This window comes from Bidens hawaiensis, unplaced genomic scaffold (genome assembly GCF_021521415.1).
Source record: "Bidens hawaiensis isolate Kalapana, Puna unplaced genomic scaffold, B.hawaiensis_p1.1 tig00020134_1, whole genome shotgun sequence".
Classification (NCBI taxonomy): domain Eukaryota; kingdom Viridiplantae; phylum Streptophyta; class Magnoliopsida; order Asterales; family Asteraceae; genus Bidens; species Bidens hawaiensis.
This window is the reverse complement of record NW_027493065.1, coordinates 85,093-108,179: the sequence shown is the minus strand read 5'-3', so window position 1 is coordinate 108,179 and position 23,087 is coordinate 85,093. Positions and strand designations below refer to the sequence as shown.

The 23,087-nt window shown below is 37.0% G+C and overlaps 1 protein-coding gene across 1 annotated transcript; it reads left to right on the top strand.

Annotated features, from left to right (window-relative positions):
* The first annotated feature begins 15,728 nt into the window (after positions 1–15,728).
* LOC143559953 (putative mitochondrial protein AtMg00310) lies at positions 15,729–16,235 on the top strand. The gene has a single exon (XM_077048370.1). The coding sequence runs from the start codon at positions 15,729–15,731 to the stop codon at positions 16,233–16,235; it is 507 nt and encodes a 168-aa protein (XP_076904485.1).
* Positions 16,236–23,087: the final 6,852 nt, after the last annotated feature.

The window sequence follows — 23,087 nt, the reverse complement described above, 5'->3', positions numbered from 1 at the left end:
AGAAGACACCAAAACGCCGGGGGGTTGTGCCCCGGCGTTTTCACCCCCACAACGCCGCAACATAGGCCATTACGGATGGTCTAAGATGTTGGATGATAGCTTAGAAAAGCTCATCTTTTTGCTCTACACTTTTAATCTCCTCTCTATATAATTGAATTTTGATTAGACTTGAATATTGGAAGAAAGTAACCTTGAAGTGTGCATATAATTGTTGTAGAGCAAAGGGATGAAGACTTAGTTTGAATAAGTCTTCTATTAGACTATGCGTAGTGGAGGGGCTACAAATTGGGGCGTTTTACGCTGTGTGGTGCCCAGTCAGCAAGGGGTGGGAATTTGTTTTTGGGGTGTAATGATGTAGGGGCTACAAATAGTAATATAATATATATATATATATATGTATATATATAACACACACACATGTTAATAAAATAATAATAAGACTTTTCCTCCTTCCGGCGATAAAAACCTTTTGCCCCCGCCCCATTTCGCCCCAAAATCGCCCCGGGGGGGGCGGTGTTCCTCCTCAAATTCGCCCAAAATCGTCCCTCCTTGTCGCCCATTACACTTAGCCTTAATAACCAAGTATGTGAGAGACAAGGCTAAAGGACGGGTGGTAAGACGGTCGCTTCCACAGTCACTTCCAGCGGCCGTGGACGCCCAATCCACTTCACATTGGGTTTACCAATATGAACGTTGTGTGTGGTCATTGTCTTGATTTTTGGCTTCTAATGTTGACTAAAACATGTGAGAACATGTCTCAATCACTTCTCACTTCTCCATACAACACAACCCAAGTATTTCATCCATTTGGTTAAACGTACTTCATAAACTTCAACCAAAGCTTCAACATATTCCACATTTGAGTTTGATTTACCCATACGGTAGATTTGGTTGCTCAATGCATGAAGGATTATGAAAGACTTACCAAGACTAAAATAAGTCTTTCAATTATTTGATATTTAAACAAATACGGTTAAATATATATTTTTATAAACTTATCATAAGTTTATAAAAACTAACAACCTATTTTAACTAAGTTGTTATTTGTTTTCAATTGTAATTTTTTCATCTTCATGTTGGAGTACCTTCATGGATTCAATAAACTTCTTTAGAGCTTTAAAAGAGCAAATTAATATAAAGGAATACCTTCAAAGCATCAATTTCACACGCACGAGTAAGCATAAGGATAGATTTGTTTATTTTTTGAATTTATATTCGTTATTTGATGATTTTTTATTTTTTTGTGCGTAACTAAAAACTTAATATTAATATTTTCGGTACCCTAATTTAAAAAGTTTAGATTAGGTCACTATTCGTGATATATGGATTGTAAAGAGAGAAACCAAATCTTTCATTCTCCTCCACGATTTCTTTGAGATATAAAATACGGAATAACATAACACAAACTCGCAATTCTATTTTCTCCACACACATTTTACATTTATTTTTTTTAATAAACAAAATAATTAGTTAGTTACAAAATTGTGAAACGTTGACCATATAACGGGACGATTCATGAAACTTGGTCTTACAGTTATCGTCCAACCCTCTGTTTAGAAGCTTGACTTTTAATTATATAAATGATTCTTTAAAGATCAACTCCACTCAACTTAATAAAGATTTTTGGCAGATTCATAATTTCCATATTAAATAATGATAATTAATGTCTAATAATAAAACTAAAATTCATTTTATAACAAAATAATCCATTTCATATAATATTTCATAACATACTAACAAACATTCAAAATTAACAATATTTCAAAGTTAACATTTCATTAACATCAACATGAACATTAATTGGTAAATAAAGGATGCCACAAGATTCGACCATTCTTCACGAATTCCATCAATATCAGCATCCGTGTATTCATTATTCACCCCCTAACCTGAGAAAAAATTTAGATTAGTTAAACATAAATTTCAAATGATATGTAAAAAAAAGTGGTCAATCACGAATTCCATTAAGCAACTTGATAACCTGATCTAGCATATACAATACGACAACTGTAAAAGATCAATAGCATAAGCGAATTGAGTCTAATTACAGCAGAAATACTAAGTTTTATTAATCACATAACATAATAACTTCATATCATAAGTTCCTAACTGGTTATGGAGACTTATTTATCTAGGTTTAGGGAAAAAAGTTCCTAACTAAATGTCACATTTTGATCAGCATTAATCATCAGCTTGACCATAAAAAAGTCAACCTTAACAATATAACTTAAACCTACGGGTCATAAATTTACTAAACAGATACAATAATGAAAATATAAAAAGCTGCTATACTTACATTGTCATCGACTAGTATTTCAATTTCTTCATCAAGTATCTCTTTCATGAACTTTAACATAAAGTATCCACATTCGGTGCTTCCCGGCTAACAAGGACACTACGTAAATACATAACAAATAGTCATCGTATCATAGATTCATATAATGAGGTTAAAACTACTATTTCAATAAGGAATTCATTGACCCAATTGAGTTTTACCCTCGATCCACCACTTTGTGTACTGTACAAGTTCATTGCACTACAAAAATGTTAAGAAATATATCAAATACTGAAACATAATGTTTCCATAATTTGTATAACTTACCCATCAATAATTTGCTACAACTGCAAATTCACAATTCCTAGAATCAAGGTAAGTCATTGTTTTCATGTGTAGTATGCCCAACACCCAATGCTTTCTAAAAAAGAACAAAAACCAAATTTAGTCAAACAAATAATAAAACTTGGATTTCGATTTGGATGATTCAAAATCCGAATTTGACATTTTATTATCACTTGCTACCTATAGTTACTAACTTGTTCCCAAAACACCAAGTACCTACACTGTAAAGCATTTGACCATTTGTGTTGTAGCATCAAACAGTTACGAAATTAATGACCCCTGAAAATAAATAAATAAAAATATCATTTTTTGAATTATATGATTCAAACTACCACGATTAAAACCATTGTCATAACAAATAGTGGCACATAGATACTACTCTTTACAAAACCTGCATCACATATCATTGGTCACAGTTTCACACAAACAGTAGAAGTGTGTATGCACTCTGCAGCAGATACTGCATGTAATATTAAAGTTATAAATATCAAAATGCAAAGCAAAACTTAGTGTAAGGTGCTTCATGATCCGTCTCTTAAGTAGTCTCTAGAAGAAACACATCTTAACTTCAAATCAGTGAAGCAGACTGGCAGGAATCACCATTTAACTGTAACCGAAGACTAATGATGACTTCGGTTTCGTAAATCAACTTCACAAACACAATCAATTATTTTGGTATAGATAGGTATCTATATCTATCCATACCTTCATTTCATGTATTTCTAAACAAACATTTTAATCCAAGTTTAATTTTAGTTATCAACCGAAACTAACCGACTAACCCGAACATTTTATCTGAAAACCGACTGGTTAATAAAATAGACTAGCAGATGACTTTCGGCTTCGGTTTAGGCTAATAACCAATCCTAACAATGCACAACCCTAATTAACTGTCATAAACACAAATCAATTATTACGAAATCCGCTTCATGTATCATGTCAAATAATAAAATAAAAATAATAAAAAGCTATTAACAAACCTTCTATCAGGAGGACTACCACAGCGCCCATCGTCCCTTCGATACCGCTTAAACGGAGGCGGCGAGTGTCCACCACGCCACTTGTGAGGCGAACGATTATGATGTTCGTAGTAATCGGAGTGACATGTAGGTATTCGATCAATGTCTCTGTTATCGGTTCTTCAATAATCACGGTCGCAACGTCGCGAAGGAGGCGGCGATGGTGGTGATGTAGTTTCATTGACATTGACGTTGGGTTTATGGTCACCGGTCACGGTGTCCACCGACATGGCTATCACTTCAGCCATTGGTGTTGTAGTCGAACTGTAGATGTCAAATTTTTCAAACCCAAGATGTTAGATTACATAAACATATTATCTTATTTTCACAACAAACTACCTTCTAAAATCACTTCAAAATTCATAAACATAATAAACATAACAGTAAACTACACATATTAACATCGATCAGTGTCATCAGTCCAACACAAAAAATAATAAACAAATGCAAATCTTAAACTAGAGACTTAATGATCAACAACTTAACCTAACAAAATGAATCCGCTACACAAAAGTCGGTTAATCAGTACACGTGTCCAACTCGTAACTCAATCGAAACTCAGTGTATAAAATTAGGGCAAATAACTACAAATAACACAGACAAGTAATTAAAGTATGTGAGAGTGTATATATCTATATATATATATTATAATATATTGTACCTACTATTTGTTCGGTTGCAGGATTGATGATATGTATTCGATTCTTCCTAACAGGTATGCAAATTCTTAGATCCAGAGCCAGAGCCGTGAATCAGAGTCGTGAATCAGAGCAGTGAATCAGATTGAGCGATCGATGATGAGAAATATGGAATTAGGTTACTGCCATGAGAGATAGATGATGATTTAACATTAGAGTTAACCCTAGAAATTAAGTGGTCGATGAGATGAGAGAGGGTTTTTTACTTTGTTTTTTTCTTAACCAAAATAAAAAAGTAACACTTAAATATGACACACCCTTAAAAGTGTAGCCCATGCTTTTTTTTTAAAAAACCTTTTATGACAATAAAACAATAACAAGCAAATGCGTGTATTCATTTCTTCAAATTTTGATAAAAGATGACAGTATTTAGTGACACGCGATTTTTACACGTCATAAAATTACTGTGTGTCATGGTTAACGTGTCATTAAAGGTCTATTTTCTAGTAGTGTAATCATCAACATTAACATATTGATAAAATTATTACATAAAAGTACAATTATTATAAGCCTAGCTTGACTCAATTCTATTTTTTTAAGTTAAGTCTTTCCTCATATTGGTCATATAAGCATTTAGATCTACTTGAAGGCTAGAAAACGAAAAACAAACAGCAATTTGTTGGATAACCTCTCCTACATAGCCTTAGGTTTGATTAGGTATTTATAATGTTAACTAAACATAACTGACAATAAATCTAAATAAACCGAACTTAGTCACTAAATAAATCATATTCAAAAGTTAAAACCCCTCAAACACATCTTAAGCCCACAACCAATTTGTTGAAGCTAACACCCCCCCCCCCCCCTCTTGGATGGTGGGCCAAATAACAATTAAGCTAACACTACGTATGCAAAAAGATTAAATAATTATATGACAGAAATTTAAGGGTGTCTCGGTTCAGTTTGGTTTAATTATTAGCAAAAACCATAACCAAAGTCATTGGTTAATCAATTTTATTAACCAATTGGTTTTCGGTTTGATCAATATCGGTTAATAACTAAGACCAAATTTAGGCTAAAACCTTCGCTTACAAATACATGAAATGGATGTGTATGCATATGAAAGAAAGGTATATAAATACATGAAGTGGATGTATAAATATATGAAATAAAGGTATAGAAAAATAAATACATGAAATGAATGTACAGAAGCTAGAAACATATGAAAAAGTGAATGGTTTGGTTAATTTCGGTTAATCGATGGTACAAAAATAACCGGTAACTACTTGTAGGTTAATTTGATTTTCGGTTAATCGATTAATTTCATTTCGTTGTCGTCGATTTTCGGTTAACGGTTCGGTTATTACTCACACCTTAGTCAATAGATATTGCTACCCTTACCAACTATACACTCTAATTATCGAGATTTAACTTAAATTTTTACTCGGATAGATCGAGCTTGAGTTAATTTAACTAATCAACTCGACTTCAATTAGTTTTTTTTTGTCTTAAAAGGAACTAATGTTAAATGATTAAATTAAATCTATACCAAACAGTATCGTTAACAATTTAGCATTAAATCGTGACTTGTTTTATTTATTTATTTATTTTTAAACGGGAAATTTCATTTAAACGACTAGCAAGAATCTAGAAACCTAACAAAAGAAAAAGAAGATTACAACATAATATTACATCAAACTTTCCACAACAAATTTTTGAAAGACGAACAATTTTTTTATCCAAATATATCCCAACGATTTAATATTTTCCACAGTTTTACGAAGCAAGTCGTCTTATTTAAGAAGATGACATCGTTTCTAGTCTTTCAAATACACCAATACGCTAGGAGAATGATCTCGTATAAAACTGGAACTTATAAACTTAGGTTTTCAAAGTATAGGTTACATCTTTAGTTTATTGATTCTGGGGTGTGTTTTGACTTTTATAGAAAAAGAAAGCCAAGCGAGAAAAGGTTAGGGGCCAGGGCAAGAATCCATATCCGCCGGCTGCTGGTCGTCAAAGACCACCACGCGCAACCCATATGCCTGCTGCACACATGTCACAACTTTAGGTGTACACACCCACTACCTTTTTACTTATTCTTTTACCCTGTAGATAGATAGATGCCCACCTTTTACGCTTTGGTCAACTACTTAAATATATATATTTACTTTTTTTGTTTAACTATGAAGACTTTGATAATATTTTTTTTATATAACTAGAAAGTGTATGTTGGGGATTGAGAAAAATAAAACTCGAAACCAAAAGTCCATAGGTTTGGTTTATGGTTTCTAAACCGACAGTTTTATGTTAAGAAACCAGGTAACCAAACAAAACCAAAACATGTTGTGTGGATTCCAAGATTTTATGTAGTGATCCATTGTTGTTTAGGTTGTGTGTTGTTGGTTAATCAAAAAGGTCTAGTTAAAACGTTATGTCGTTGTCACGTAGACAGTGGGTTTTGACTAACCCACCCTTTAACAAACATGTTGTGGGTTAATTAGGTTTAACCAGATATTAAAAAAAAGATGTGATTGGTTTTTAACGGGTGTTGACCCCACCATTTGAGCTCTTCGGGTGCTAACATGTTAACGCCTTAACGGGTAAGGGAAAAGAGCAATGCCCCCCACCCTCACCTTAACGGTTGTGTTATTTGTAATTGCACCCTTCAACTTGTTTTAGCTGTATAGTATTGTTGGATAGGTAAAGGAGCCTTATAGTATTGTTTAGGTTTGGACCATTAATGTCGGATATGGTTGTGTACTTATTTAATTTTCTTGCACAGTTTGGTTTTGGGGGGCAGACCCATTCTGGCCCTAATGAAGCTTCACCCATGGAAGTGTAAGAGTGAGTGGTTGATTACCGACTCTATCCTAAACATACGTTCTAAAATAATAAAGAACGTAAATTTTGACTTAACCCTCTAGTTGAAACGGCTAACTTGTAAGTTTGGTTCATAAATTTTGACTTAATCTCATTCATAAATTTTGACTTAACCCTCTTTTATCAGTCTTATTCCTAAGGTCCAGAGCCCGATCTTCGCTAAAGATAATCGCCCTATTAGTCTCATTGGGGTTCAATATAAGATTGTGGCAAAAGTGTTGGCAAATAGGCTATCGAAAGTGATGGACTCAATTATTAGTGGTGAACAATCCGCTTTTATCAAAGGTAGACAAATCTTTGATGGCCCTCTTATTATGAACGAGATTGTTGGTTGAGCGAAAAAAAAGAAAAAGAGAATGTTTATCTTTAAGGTAGACTTAAAAAAGGCATATGACTCTGTTTCTTGGGCTTACCTAGAGTCTATAATGGGTTTTCTAAGTTTGGAACGTAAATTTTGACTTAATCTCGTTCATAAATTTTGACTTAACCCTCTTTTATCAGTCTTATTACTAAGGTCCAGAGCCCGATCTTCGCTAAAGATTATCGCCCTATTAGTCTCATTGGGGTTTAATATAAGATTGTGGCAAAAGTGTTGGCAAATAGGCTATCGAAAGTGATGGACTCAATTATTAGTGGTGAACAATCCGCTTTTATCAAAGGTAGACAGATCTTAGATGGCCCTCTTATTATGAACGAGATTGTTGGTTGGGCGAAAAAAAAGAAAAAGAGAACGTTTATCTTTAAGGTAGACTTGAAAAGGCATATGACTCTGTTTCTTGGGCTTACCTAGAGTCTATAATGGGTTTTCTTGGTTTTGGTGAAAAGTGGATTAAGTGGATTCGTGGTTGCCTTACGTCATCTCGAATTTCTGTTTTGGTTAATGGTAGTCCTTCCTATGAGTTCGTTATGGAAAGGGGTTTGAGACAGGGAGACCCGTTATCTCCTTTTTTATTCAATTTGGTTATGGAGGGCTTGCATGTGGCGGTGGAAGATTTGGTTTATTCTGGGATGTTCTCGGGGATTCGGATTAGAAACGAGGACAAACCCATTTCCCACTTGTTTTATGCCGATGATGCTATATTTATGGGGGGGATGGTCCAGGTTGAATTTTCAGACGTTGCTAACTTTGCTTAAGGGTTTCTACCTCGTTTCTGGCCTTAAGGTAAATCTGTCCAAATCTTCCATTTTTGGCTTTCAGGTTGATAGAATGGAGACTTGAGTACTGGGCTTCTATTTCAGGTTGTAGTGTTGGTACATGTCCATTCTTTTACTTAGGTCTCCCGGTAGGTTTTAATATGAATAGAACTTCTGCTTGGAGTCCAATTATGTAAGGCCCCGAACCCGGTGACCCTACTTTAGCGTCGGATTTACTCATAAACACAGTTCTTCAAATCAGAGTTTATTGAAACTTTTCGCGGAATATAAAACATCAATCATTTGTTACAAAACATTAAATCTTTTCTTTGATACCATAACACAAAACTTTATATTTAAAACATCTTTACTTCTTTATTCAGATGCCAGCCGTTCAATCCATGCCGTGTGTCATCCTCATGCTAACTCTATAATCAGCTCACCTGCGTGCATACTAAAAGTCAGCTACGCTGAGTGAGTTCTAGTTAATCGAACGCCATACAATACATACACATACATACATATCTGTAGATACATATCCATACTTCACTAGTTACCCTTCTGTTCTACATACATACTTCCTACCATACATACATACATATCTACAATCACTAACCTCAGTCTACCGAGAGTACGTTCATAGTTCACCGTCTATACCTGTACTCAAGGTCGTGAACACGTACAAGGTTCGCAGTCCTTACCTATGTTCACCATTTATGGTACGTACAAGGATCGCGGTCCTTCCCTATACCATAGTACATCCACAACACGTACAAGGTTCGCAGTCCTTCCCTATGTTGCAACCTAATTCATAGCACGTACGAGGTTCGCAGTCCTCCCCTATGCTACAAAATCAGCACGTATAAGGTTAACAGTCCTTTCCTATGCTGAAATACATCCACAACACGTACAAGGTTCGAAGTCCTTCCCTATGTTGCAACCTAATTCATAGCACGTACGAGGTTCGCAGTCCTCCCCTATGCTACAAATACAGCACGTATAAGGTTCACAGTCCTTTCCTATGCTGACGCCTATCTACATTACGTATAAGGTTCGCAGTCCTTATCTACGTTTACATATATCATCTACTTCACGTATAAGGCTCGCAGTCCTTAACTACGCCATTACCAGCCGAGTCTATGTCCGACAGAAGCTAGAGGGATTTGCCATCCTAACTTACTATGTCGAACGTAGAACTCACATGCCATTCGTGTACCTATATACACATACTTACATTATAACATAAGAACACTCTAGGCATTCTTTACCTCATTCATTTAACAACCATACCCCTTGTCGTTACGTGCAATATCCGAAGATCGTTCACGCCCCGACAAGTATTCATTTGAAATATTCATACATCTTCGATATATAATATTCGTACCTTTATTTTTAACCTGACAGTACGCGCAATATCCGAAGATTGTTCGCGTACCGACAAACAATCATTCATATCTATCACACATATCACATATGACATACACTTATCACTTAGGATAAATGTATTAACAACACATCGAGTATGCACACAGCCCCGAAAACATAACAAGGAATGGGGCTAGAAACTCACCTGAACACGGTTACGTTCACCGTTAATCGTAATCCCTTTCTTCAGTTGTGCACGGCTGACTGTATAACAAATATACGTATCAAACAACTATCACTACTCATATCATCTTTCCAGTCTTAACTACTACCCACAACGAACGGGGATCCGGGGGCAGCGCCCCTGGCAGCGGGGTCTAGGGGCGGTAGCCCCTAGCAGGGTCCAAGGGGCAGAGCCCCTGGCTGGGGTCGAGCTGCCAGGTCAGCTTGGAAAAATTTTATTTCCATTAACTGTCTTAACACATTTTTCATTAGATTTTTAATTTATTTTCTAATCGAACTTGACTTTAGGCGAAGTTAACCCTCGGGCGAACTTAGCTCTAGGCGAAGTTAACCTTAGGCGAACTTAGCTTTAGGCGAAGTTACCAGCTAGGCGAACTTAGCTTTACAGCGAAGTTGCCATCAGGCGAACTTGGCTTCAGGCGAAGTTGTCATCAGGCGAACTTGGCCTCAGGCGAAGTTACCAGTTAGGCGAACTTAACTTTACAGCGAAGTTGCCATCAGGCGAACTTAGCTTGCAGGCGAAGTTGCCCGGTTGCAGGCGAAGTTGTCCAGATCAGCCGCTGTTCGGTTTCTGTCCAGCATTTTGAGCGATTTTAACACCCTTGCTATGGTTCAATATCACCCACTACGCTTCCCGACCATTTTCGGTCGCTTATACACTAAAAAGCTTGGATCTTTAAACTTCAAAGATCAAGAATCATACCTTTTTGAGCTTGTTTGGATCTCGTTTAACTTGTTAACACACTAATCGCTCTCTCTCTCGGATCTGCCCGTTCCTCTCCTCGGCCTGGCGGCGGTGTAGATGGTGTGTGTGTTTTTGGAGTGTGTGTAGAAAGTAAGGAAATGAAGATATTTTTGGGTTTAGGGGATATTTATATCCCTGAAATCCCATGGACCTAAGGCCCATTCTCATTTAACCCGTCTCCATTAATCCAACACTAGCCCGACTCATACCAACTCCTACTCTATTATTTATATCCTGAAAACCCGAGTAAACTTTCCCTCTATTAGTAAGTAATATAATTAATATCACTTTGAAATTTCGGGATGTTACAAGTCTTCCCTCCTTAAAGAGGTTTCGTCCCCGAAACCTAACTTATTCCCTATAAAAGGAAAACTTCTTATATTTACACGCTTTATTGAATCGCCTTCGCTTTCTGAGTTATCCCTCTTACTTCCGACTTTGCAGTCATCGAATGGTGGTCATGTGTTTTAGCTATTTAAGGTAGCTTGTCCATGAGACCCTCGATGTACCACAACTCATCTCATACCTCCAAGGGCTTCGATTAGTACTTTCAACACTATTGTCTAAAACAACATTTCATCATAACATAATAATCATTCATAACCTACTCAATATATTACACGTCACTGATAACCATAAGTTTTAAACCTTAACACACAACAAGTCCTTAAGCAAAAGCAACTTAATAAAACCATTGCATGAACAATTATTCCTTCATCAAGCGTTCCTCTCTGCAGTTTCCCCAAATCTTTATCTTTCCGCACCTCCCACCCCTGATTCCTTGCAATCCCTAGCCATGTGGTCAGCTTTTCCGCATTTGTAGCACTTTGGACGATCAGGGAAGTCTCGAGAGTAATGCCCACCCTTTCCGCACCGATAGCACCTGTCTGTCCCAATCCTGCATTCCCCCGGGTGCACTCGCCCACACGTCTTACACGCATCCTTGTTCCCAACCTTGGCCTTCCTCTCATCAGTTGTTGTCACCATCTCGCCAGACCGCTTAGCAGAGGTAGCCCATTTCTTCTCCTTCTTTTCCCCCACCACCACATCGTCCTCAGCCAGGTCAGCATAAACCACTTCTGCAAGTTCAACAGCAGAGTCAAAAGTAGCAGGTTTATTTGCCCTGACCAACATGCGGACTTTTTGTGGCAATCCCCTCACATAACATTTGATTCTTTTGACCTCAGTGTCAACCATATCAGGCACCAACCTAGATAGTAGGTTGAATTCAGTAGTATACTCACGATGCGTCATCATACCGGCCTTTAAATTCAGGAACTTCATCTTCGTCCTCTCGACCTCGGCTTCGGCACAAAACTTCTTCATCACCAACTCTTTCAGATCGTCCCATCTCAACGCCTGGATTTCATCTCTAGTCTTTCTCTGCTCCACACTTTCCCACCAATACATAGCTTCATCCTCGAATGATTGAGCAGCATAACCTACCGCTTGATCGGGACGGCACTCGCTAATGCGGATAACCTTATCCATGGCGGTTATCCACTGAAGAGTAGCGACGGCGTCTCCTAAACCAGTCAGCTTTGGCGGGTCGCATCCTTTGAAGGACTTATAGTTGCACCCATCTTGGCCTCTTTTCCTGTCACCGACCTTCACAGACTTATCCTCACTCGAGGCCTCTCTTTCTCCTTCCCCATCCTTCCTACCATCACCACCCGCCCCTTCAGCAGTTCGTTCACGGCTTCCAGCAGATCTTTCAGGATTCAGGTTCTTCACAGCAGCAACTACAGCTTGAACGATGGCTGCTTGGACTGCAGGGCTAAGTTGAACCTCTTCGTTGTTGATCGAGTTTCCTCCAGCTGCACCACCTTCGTCTCCAGTGTTGGAAGCTTCTTCTACCGAGGGTTGCCGGACAGGACGAGGCCTGCCACGACGTCCAGTGCGACCTCCAGCTCCAACAATTTCTCCAGCTCCAGCCATTAGTATTCTAAAAGGGAAACACAAACATCATCACTCAAGGAACTATTTAGTACAAGGATAGCAAGGCTAACAGGTAATAACAGTGGCCAGCTGTGACTAGCTGATCACATTGCTTTCCGTGTCCTATACACTTCCCTTTATGAGTCTCTTTGTGCTGGTTCTACTTAAGCAGTTAGTCAAATCAAACAATCAATTATTTCTATCCTTATCGTTCACATATCTTTTCTTTCTCATTAAAATATATCATTTAATCATACACTTTACCTTTACTGATCTTGCTTGAGCGACACATGGCATTCTTGAACTGGCATCTTCTTTCCTCTCTTACATAAATCCCATTCTCTGTTCGAGTCTAAGCATGTAGGATGCTTAAATCTCTCGAACTTATGCTCAGATACCAACTTGTAAGGCCCCGAACCCGGTGACCCTACTTTAGCGTCGGATTTACTCATAAACACAGTTCTTCAAATCAGAGTTAATTAAAACTTTTCGCGGAATATAAAACATCAATCATTTGTTACAAAACATTAAATCTTTTCTTTGATACCATAACACAAAACTTTATATTTAAAACATCTTTACTTCTTTCTTCATATGCCAGCCGTTCAATCCATGCCGTGTGTCATCCTCATGCTAACTCTATAATCAGCTCACCTGCGTGCATACTAAAAGTCAGCTACGCTGAGTGAGTTCTAGTTAATCGAACGCCATACAATACATACACATACATACATATCTGTAGATACATATCCATACTTCACTAGTTACCCTTCTGTTCTACATACATACTTGCTACCATACATACATACATATCTACAGTCACTAACCTCAGTCTACCGAGAGTACGTTCATAGTTCATCGTCTATACCTGTACTCAAGGTCGTGAACACGTACAAGGTTCGCAGTCCTTACCTATGTTCACCATTTATGGTACGTACAAGGATCGCGGTCCTTCCCTATACCATAGTACATCCACAACACGTACAAGGTTCGCAGTCCTTCCCTATGTTGCAACCTAATTCATAGCACGTACGAGGTTCGCAGTCCTCCCTTATGCTACAAAATCAGCACGAATAAGGTTCACAGTCCTTTCCTATGCTGAAATACATCGACAACACGTACAAGGTTCGCAGTCCTTCCATATGTTGCAACCTAATTCATAGCACGTACGAGGTTCGCAGTCCTCCCCTATGCTACAAATACAGCACGTATAAGGTTCACAGTCCTTTCCTATGCTGACGCCTATCTACATTACGTATAAGGTTCGAAGTCCTTATCTACGTTTACATATATCATCTACTTCACGTATAAGGCTCGCAGTCCTTAACTACGCCATTACCAGCCGAGTCTATGTCCGACAGAAGCTAGAGGGATTTGCCATCCTAACTTACTATGTCGAACGTAGAACTCACATGCCATTCGTGTACCTATATACACATACTTACATTATAACATAAGAACACTCTAGGCATTCTTTACCTCATTCATTTAACAACCATACCCCTTGTCGTTACGTGCAATATCCGAAGATCGTTCACGCCCCGACAAGTATTCATTTGAAATATTCATACATCTTCGATATATAATATTCGTACCTTTATTTTTAACCTGACAGTACGCGCAATATCCGAAGATCGTTCGCGTACCGACAAACAATCATTCATATCTATCACACATATCACATATGACATACACTTATCACTTAGGATAAATGTATTAACAACACATCGAGTATGCACACAGCCCCGAAAACATAACAAGGAATGGGGCTAGAAACTCACCTAAACACGGTTACGTTCACCGTTAATCGTAATCCCTTTCTTCAGTTGTGCACGGCTGACTGTATAACAAGTATACGTATCAAACAACTATCACTACTCATATCATCTTTCCAGTCTTAACTACTACCCACAACGAACGGGGATCCGGGGGCAGCGCCCCTGGCAGCGGGGTCTAGGGGCGGCAGCCCCTAGCAGGGTCCAAGGGGCAGAGCCCCTGGCTGGGGTCGAGCTGCCAGGTCAGCTTGGAAAAATTTTATTTCCATTAACTGTCTTAACACATTTTTCATTAGATTTTTAATTTATTTTCTAATCGAACTTGACTTTAGGCGAAGTTAACCCTCGGGCGAACTTAGCTCTAGGCGAAGTTAACCTTAAGCGAACTTAGCTTTAGGCGAAGTTACCAGCTAGGCGAACTTAGCTTTACAGCGAAGTTGCCATCAGGCGAACTTGGCTTCAGGCGAAGTTGTCATCAGGCGAACTTGGCCTCAGGCGAAGTTACCAGTTAAGCGAACTTAACTTTACAGCGAAGTTGCCATCAGGCGAACTTAGCTTGCAGGCGAAGTTCATCAGGCGAACTTAGCTTGCAGGCAAAATTGCCCGGTTGCAGGCGAAGTTGTCCAGATCAGCCGCTGTTCGGTTTCTGTCCAGCATTTTGAGCGATTTTAACACCCTTGCTATGGTTCAATATCACCCACTACGCTTCCCGACCATTTTCGGTCGCTTATACACTAAAAAGCATGGATCTTTAAACTTCAAAGATCAAGAATCATACCTTTTTGAGCTTGTTTGGATCTCGTTTAACTTGTTAACACACTAATCGCTCTCTCTCTCTCTCTCGGATCTGCCCGTTCCTCTCCTTGGCCTGGCGGCGGTGTAGATGGTGTGTGTGTTTTTGGAGTGTGTGTAGAAAGTAAGGAAATGAAGATATTTTTGGGTTTAGGGGATATTTATATCCCTGAAATCCCATGGACCTAAGGCCCATTCTCATTTAACCCGTCTCCATTAATCCAACACTAGCCCGACTCATACCAACTCCTACTCTATTATTTATTTCCTGACAACCCGAGTAAACTTTCCCTCTATTAGTAAGTAATATAATTAATATCACTTTGAAATTTCGGGATGTTACAAATTATTAATAGGTTTCGTGATCGTCTTTGTAAATGGAAAGCAGGTATGCTTTCGGTTGGGGCACGTTCCTTGCTTTCTAATGTTGTCCTCGGGTCTTTGGGTACTTATTATATGTCCCTATTCCTAGCGCCTGTTGTTGTATTAAAGACCTTGGAACGTATTCGTGCAAAATTCTTTTGGGGTTTTAAGGAGGACGATAGAAAAATCCATTGGGTAGCGTGGAAAAAGGTGATGGCATCTAAGCTTAATGGAGGGTTAGGTATTGGTTCTCTTGAGGTGTTTAACAAGGCTCTTACCCTTAAATGGTGTTGGAGGTTTGCAAATGAGAGGAACAGTCTTTTGGTGAGATTTATTGAGGCGATCTATGGTGAAGGTGCGGGAATTTTAAACGAGAGTGAAAGAGATCTAGGATCTTCAACTTGGGGAATAATTATGAAATTAAGGGACAATTTGAACAACCGTGGAGTTATCCCTTCTTCGGCTCTTACAAAGATTCTTGGAAACGGTGAAGATACTCGTTTTTGGGTTGATGTTTGGTTGGGGGACGAGCCACTAAAAAATATTTTCCCAAGACTGTTTGCTTTGGAAAATAATAAATCATGCTCGGTGGCGCAACGGTTGGGTTTGAAAGGGTGGCGTTGGCGAAGGCTTTTGAGATGTGGAGTCGAACTGACTTCCTTTGATGATATGGTTCATTCTACTTCTGAGGTGCATCTTGGGGATAGTATGGATCGTTAGCAATGGGTTTGTAATGGGGTGGTAGGGTTCTCAGTTTAAGATATGAGATTGTTGATGGAGGGACACTTTCTGCCGACCAGTGTTTCTCCAACTATTTGGTATAAACACATTCCGAGAAATATCAATATTTGTGCTTGGAGGATTTTGATGGATCGGCTCCCCACCCGATGTAATTTGGTGGACAGAAATATAGATATTCCCTCTGTTCTGTGTCCGTTTTGTAACCTTGGAGTCGGCTAGTCATATTTTTGGTGTTTGTCCTTCTATCTCTCAGATTTGGAGCAAAATTGCCACTTGGTTGGATATTCGGTTTCCGGTGGATCGATCTCCTTCCCCCCTCATGAATTGGCTTAGTTCGACTCACTTAGTGGAAAAGAAGAAAGAGTTAGTTGGTTCGATTATCTTTATCACTTGGTGGAATATTTGGAGGCTGAGAAATGACATCATCTTCAATTTAAAAGGAAGTAAGGAGCGCCTTTTTGATGACATCGTTCAATTATCTTTTTTTTGGTATAATGGTCGGTCTAGTAAATGTCATGTTTCTTGGACAGAGTGGTTGTTAAACCCTCTGATGTATGTGTAACGCTTTCCTTGTTTCCCCTCGTCTAGTTTCTTGCTAGTCGTGGTTTTGTTTCTTTTTATATATATATATATATATATATATATATATATATATATATATATATATATATATATATCTGACGCCTTTCAAAAAAAACTTGTAAGTTTGGTTTGTTTTTGCCTAATCTAACACCATCAATTAGACCAACGGTTACAGCGTCTATACTTTTTTATTATGTTACTAGGTTATAACCCCGTGAACTACACGGGGCTAGGTACCTAACGTTTTGTAATTAAAAAATTTATTGTAAATAAATATAATTATATTTAATGATGTTTTATATACAATTACATATGAATTCACAATCTTATCTACTTCTAAACACTCATTCAAAACCTAAAATGCAGTAGCCAATTATAACTTCGTTTTTTAAACCTACAAAATAATGAACAATGTTGCTAACCAATATATTCCCACCATTGGCCTAGTGATATAACACTCTTGTGCTAAAAATTCCATGTTGAATTAGTTATTCATGACAAATATACATACATAATTAAGACTCGGTATTCAAAATTATATGAATAAATATGAGATAGAAGTGACATAAATGTAACATTATTCGAAGTATATATTTTTTTAAAAGGGTCAATTGTGATATTTTTGACACAGTAACATATAATGCACAATGAAGTGGAATTGTAGTATTCAAATTTAAGCCTAGTATATACCATACATGCATTATATATATAAGATAAATACCAATAGTTCGGTACCACATTTTTTTCTTCGAACTATGAACTTTTATAAACAAACAACCGCCACAACACCACTAAAAAACCCCACAAACAGGCCACCTCCACAACCCGGAGACCAGCCACTAACAAAACCAAACTACAAAAACGAAAAATTACACCATATAGACCAATCTATAGATCCATACTTTGACTTATACACCAAAAAGGTCGGTGCCACATAATCTTTAAAGGATATCACTTACACTATTTAAATTATAATTATGGTTATTATGGTAGATGTTACATCCAAGAAAAATAATTCTCCATCCAACATATTTAAGTATTCAAAACAAACTCAATAATAACAAAAAAATAATAATAAATAAAAAACTTTTATTTAAAAAAAAAACACTTAGAAAAACCAATGTCTAAGACTTTAAACCAATTCACCTAGACCGTGTTAATTTAAACCTCAAAGAAATTTACTTGCTAAGTCGTGCCCAAACAAAGGATTTGACTACAAGCTATAAACAAATAATCACATGTTAATAGCGGGAAGAAATCAACAAAGACATGGAGATATGATCAATCAAGTTAGCCTAACTATATAATTATTCATAATAAAGTATTACTCTGAAAAACAAAAGTTTCTAATCACTGCAAGAGATTTTGTACCTTGATTATATGAACGGCTCTACCCTGCATTGTTATTTACAAAATAATAACAATAATAATAATAAGGAAAATTGGATTTTAATAATCCCAACTTAATGCAATTGGCTGATAATAATCTCAACTTTGAAAGTAGCTGTCACTGGTCCTAACTTTCGCACTATTTATTTTCATTGGACTTCCGTTAAAAATAACTTAACGACGTTATGTTTTTTTCCAAATTTCAAACTGATATTTTAGAGCTTTTGATTGGAATGATAATAAGAGTCGATTGATGTAAAACTTAACTCGAAACAACGCCTCAAACAGCTTGATTTTTGTTAATTAAAAGTTTAAACACTGAAATTGAAGCATCCTTTAGTCGTTTGGACCACCGTTTGGAAGTAAGTTTTACATCAATCGACTTGTATTCTCATTCCGATCAAAAGCCCTAAAATATCAGTTTGAAATTTGGAAAAAAAGATAACGTCGTTAAGTTTTTTTTAACGGAGGTCCAATGAAAATAAATAGTGTGAAAGTTGGGACCAGTGACAGCTATTTTCAAAGTTAGGATTATTATCAGCCAACTGCATTAAGTTGGGATTATTAAAATCCAATTTTCCTAATAATAATAAAAGGGGCCAAATTGTATTCATTTAAAGGTAAATACCCTTGTCTTGTAACCATGAATGCAAAGAGCACCAATAGAGTATGTACTTGATGATTGTCAAATGAACTCTCTAATGTCTATCCTCTGCAAGTTCAAAAATTGTTGGCGGTAAAGAATGAGACCAAAGATCGATTCCAATAACCTGTAAAAACAAAGATAAAAGAAACCCATATGAAAATTTTGTTCTTTTTTGGGATCTTAATCGAACAAACACATATAACGGGGGTTATTCGACCATAACAATAATAATAATAATAATAATAATAATAATAATAATAATAATAATAATTTACTCCTAAAATCATCGATATTAGGAGAATAGGGCTCCAATTTGGCTAAACAATAATGTTAGGGATTATATGAATCATCAAATATTGGTAGTAAATAAAAAAGGTGTTGAATATGGGGTATGAATAGAGGCTAAAATCAAGGAGATTATGGTGGAAAGAAACTATATGTAACTGCATATAACTTCTATTTTTAAAATTAACCGTCAAAATTCTTGAAGTAGAGGGTTCCACGTGTCAAAAAAATAGATGATCAAAATAAAAGGGAGAGTTCATATATGAATGACACATGGACAAAATAAGATTTCTTTTATTATTATTGAGATTATTCTAAAAGAAAATCATTTTTCAATAATTATTTCTTTAAAGATAATATTAGCAAAGGAAAATTATTCCTTTCATGGCTTGTTATTTAGAAATTTGGTTATCCCAAAACTATAATACCAACTGATTTTTTTTTGAACGGTGATTTTCATAGTGGTTAAATAATCAGCCACAGCTCTCGGAGAGAGCCCCAACCGCCTCACTCGGGCCAAGACTATGTTATCTTAACCGGGCCCACGCTTGGCATCCGAGTTTGGCTAGGCGTTCCACGAGAAAATTTCGAGCCCCCTGCGACTTGACAGGAGTTGTCCGCCCACAAGAGCAAGCTTTCTGGGAAAGGACACTCTAATAGAAAACTCGTGACGCCATCAAGATTCGAACTTGAGAGGCCAACTGGCATCAAGCTCTTACCCATCATTTGGCTGGCCACTTAAGCTAGCCCAAGTGGTTTAATACCAACTGATAGTAATTGTCTTTCTTTGTAAAAGAACAACATCAATAAATACAGTATACTTTTTCCTCTGTATTATCTTGTTTTAGATGGTATCAAAGCGGTGATCTAGGGATATGCTCATCATCTACCCAGCAACCATTTAGTACTTATTCTCTGACCTTACATTTGTAACCCTAATTTTATAGATCCACATGTTCTAAAATTTTTAAACTTACCTTAAAAATCCTATGTTTATTAATGAATATTGCCAACCATTTGTTTTTTCTAGTTAAACAACTAAAGATTAAAATTAAGTAGGTTTCCTCGATGAAGGCACTCTTAAAGATAAGAACCAAAAAAATATGTTATGGAGTATGTTTTTTGAGAGACGGGTCAATAATCTAAAAACAAATTTTTTGGAGAAGTAAATATGGCCAAAACTTTTGAAAATTTAGATAAGCAATCATGAAATTTTTATTGTGGTGCTACCGATACTATGGATTTTTGAACAGTCTCATACTATTTTAAACTATAAATCTTAAATAAATCACATCAAAACTGCCAATGGGGGAATAGTTCCTGTAATAGTAGGGGAGCCATTGAAATATTGTCTACTTTAAAACTTTCAAACTGCCTTTGCGTCCCTTCTTTGTCACATAAACTATTATCTATTAGCCATGTAACAAAGGAATTAAACTTCACAGTTTTAATGCACCCGACCTTCTATATCTTACAAGATATCCGGACGTAAGTGATTGTTGGTTGTGGCACTAAACGCCAGGTACGTGGAAGAAATGACTCATCATGGTACCGTGAGGTTAGCCCATGAAACAATAAATAGAGAAGCTTGGTTATAGCCCAGGAGATTGTGACACCCATCTATTAGTTATTTGCATATTTTATTTCCAAAATTATTTTCCGTTAACGAAACTTTAAGTTGTGAAACATGTGTCATGGCCAAAATCCATACACAACCTTTAAACCAAACAACACAAAAGTTGGTTTACCTTTTTCACTGATCCATTCAGATGTAGGGGCGACAAAATTATTGGGGGCAAAATGTAACATCTCCAAAATTTTGATTCAAATTTGACAACTTTGTAAAGTTGAAGGATCAAAAAATTATTCTCAGAAATAAGTAATGAAAAATTTAGATAAGGAAATAAAAATATTTCATAAGGAGGTTCTATTCTTATATACCAAACATGCACCAGTGGTCCTAGCGGAGGGTGCGAAGCACCCAACGCGCACGGGCACGGGCGATGGGCGAAGGGCGTTGGGCACAATGTGGAGCTTTGATAGCATGCTCGCATCGCCGCGAGCCGCTTGAGAGCCGCCATAGTATTTTTGGAAAATGGGAGTTAGACCAAGAAATAACAAGTTATCAAAGATGAGGGACCAAAAGTGAAATTTTGAATCCATGAACCCATCACCAAACGTGATGAGCTCAAAACAAGGCCATCACGATACGCGCTGGTCCATTATAACTTAGCGACACGTGTCGCATCAGGGTGACACGAGACAGACACTAGGGCTGAGTCATCATACCACGCGTCATTTTCCTACCATCACCATACGCGACGGACCAGGGGAACGGTCTGTCGCGATACGCGATGGAGCCCAATTTCAGCTATAGGGGGGGTTCACGGCACACTTCATCTCACACCAAATCACTCTCTCTCACACATTTTACCTCGTTTTACGTGCGAGCATCGAAGTGCGTGCCAAACCCTGAAGTTCCGCCGGTTAAGCCTTAGTACGCGACATAGCGTAGAAGTGCTGATCATACAAGCTTGGGCGTATAAACTCCGAATACTCGTCTATGGTAGGGGTTCCGCCTAAGTTATTATTTTATTATTATATTGCAATGCTTGAACCCTAGTTGAAGGTATAGCCTAGATCTTAATCAAATTAAAAGATAATAGTTAAAATGATATTTCTTTATGATTAAGAAATACAAATTATATATACAAAGGGTATAGCTAAAATATGGTTTCTTCATGATTAAGAAACATAAGCTTTTACATACAATGGGTATGGTCAAAATAGTGTTTCTGCATGAGTAAGAAATATTAGAGTTTGTAAACAAAGGTTATAGACCAATGACGTTTCTTCTTGAAGAAGAAACCTATTATAGATGTTTCTTCATGAAGAAGAAACTCAGGACATGATTGGCAAATAAAGAGAAATACTTCAGATCTAAATATTTTATTCAATCAAATGATCATTCAAGGTTTAAAGCTATCAAAACCAGACTAAATGTCGGTAGCCGGATCAAGTGACGGTCCAAAAATTTATATAAACCTATTTTATGATAGGTTACGCATCATTCACAAAGGTTTTCAAACGGGATCACCACATCATTCAGAACAGACAATCATAGGTGAATACATTAAACCTTTTACAATCAATCATTAAAATAAACGGGTTGTTTATCTTAAATAGTTAGTCAAATGTTTATTAGCAATTACGTGATCTCTAACATACAAAGATTTAAGAGATTACGTGATCCCTAATTTACAAGATAGAAAATAAAAGTAACTCAGACAGAGTACACATGTGTCTGGATCCAAACATAATCTGTCTAGTCTATCAATCAAGGCTACGTGGCCGCAGACTAGAAATCATAATAAAAGTTCTCCAATGGGCATCAGTTGCCGAAGAACCGAAATTGTGTGTGTATGGCAAGTGATACAAATCCCAGAAATGAGAGATATTTCTGCTAAGATTGTTCAAGAAAACTATTTTGTCAGTCAGTCAAAGATTTAATAAATATTTTTAGAGTCAACGATTCACCCGTAGATCGCTAACTTATTTTTCCCTCGCATTTCATGGAAACATATTAGCATAGGTAGTAAATTATAGTCATTCATAGAGTTAGATGCTCGCAATGTAGAGATTACTCAATTTTAAATTATTAAAAAAAAACAAGATTTAAACATGATGTCACACCCCGGCTTAGGGCCTAGGCGTATGACCACAAGTTGGTACTTGTTTTGTAAATATATCAGAGTTTATGGTTTAATTTTAGCGGAATACTTTAGGTTGAATATAATATTAATTTACATTGAAAATTTACTCGGGAATTAAATACCCGAGTATCAGATTACAAAACATATGTTTCATATTACAAGGATTTTAGTTATAAAAAACGGAGCCATCTTGTACGCGCTTCTATCTTCAAAAGA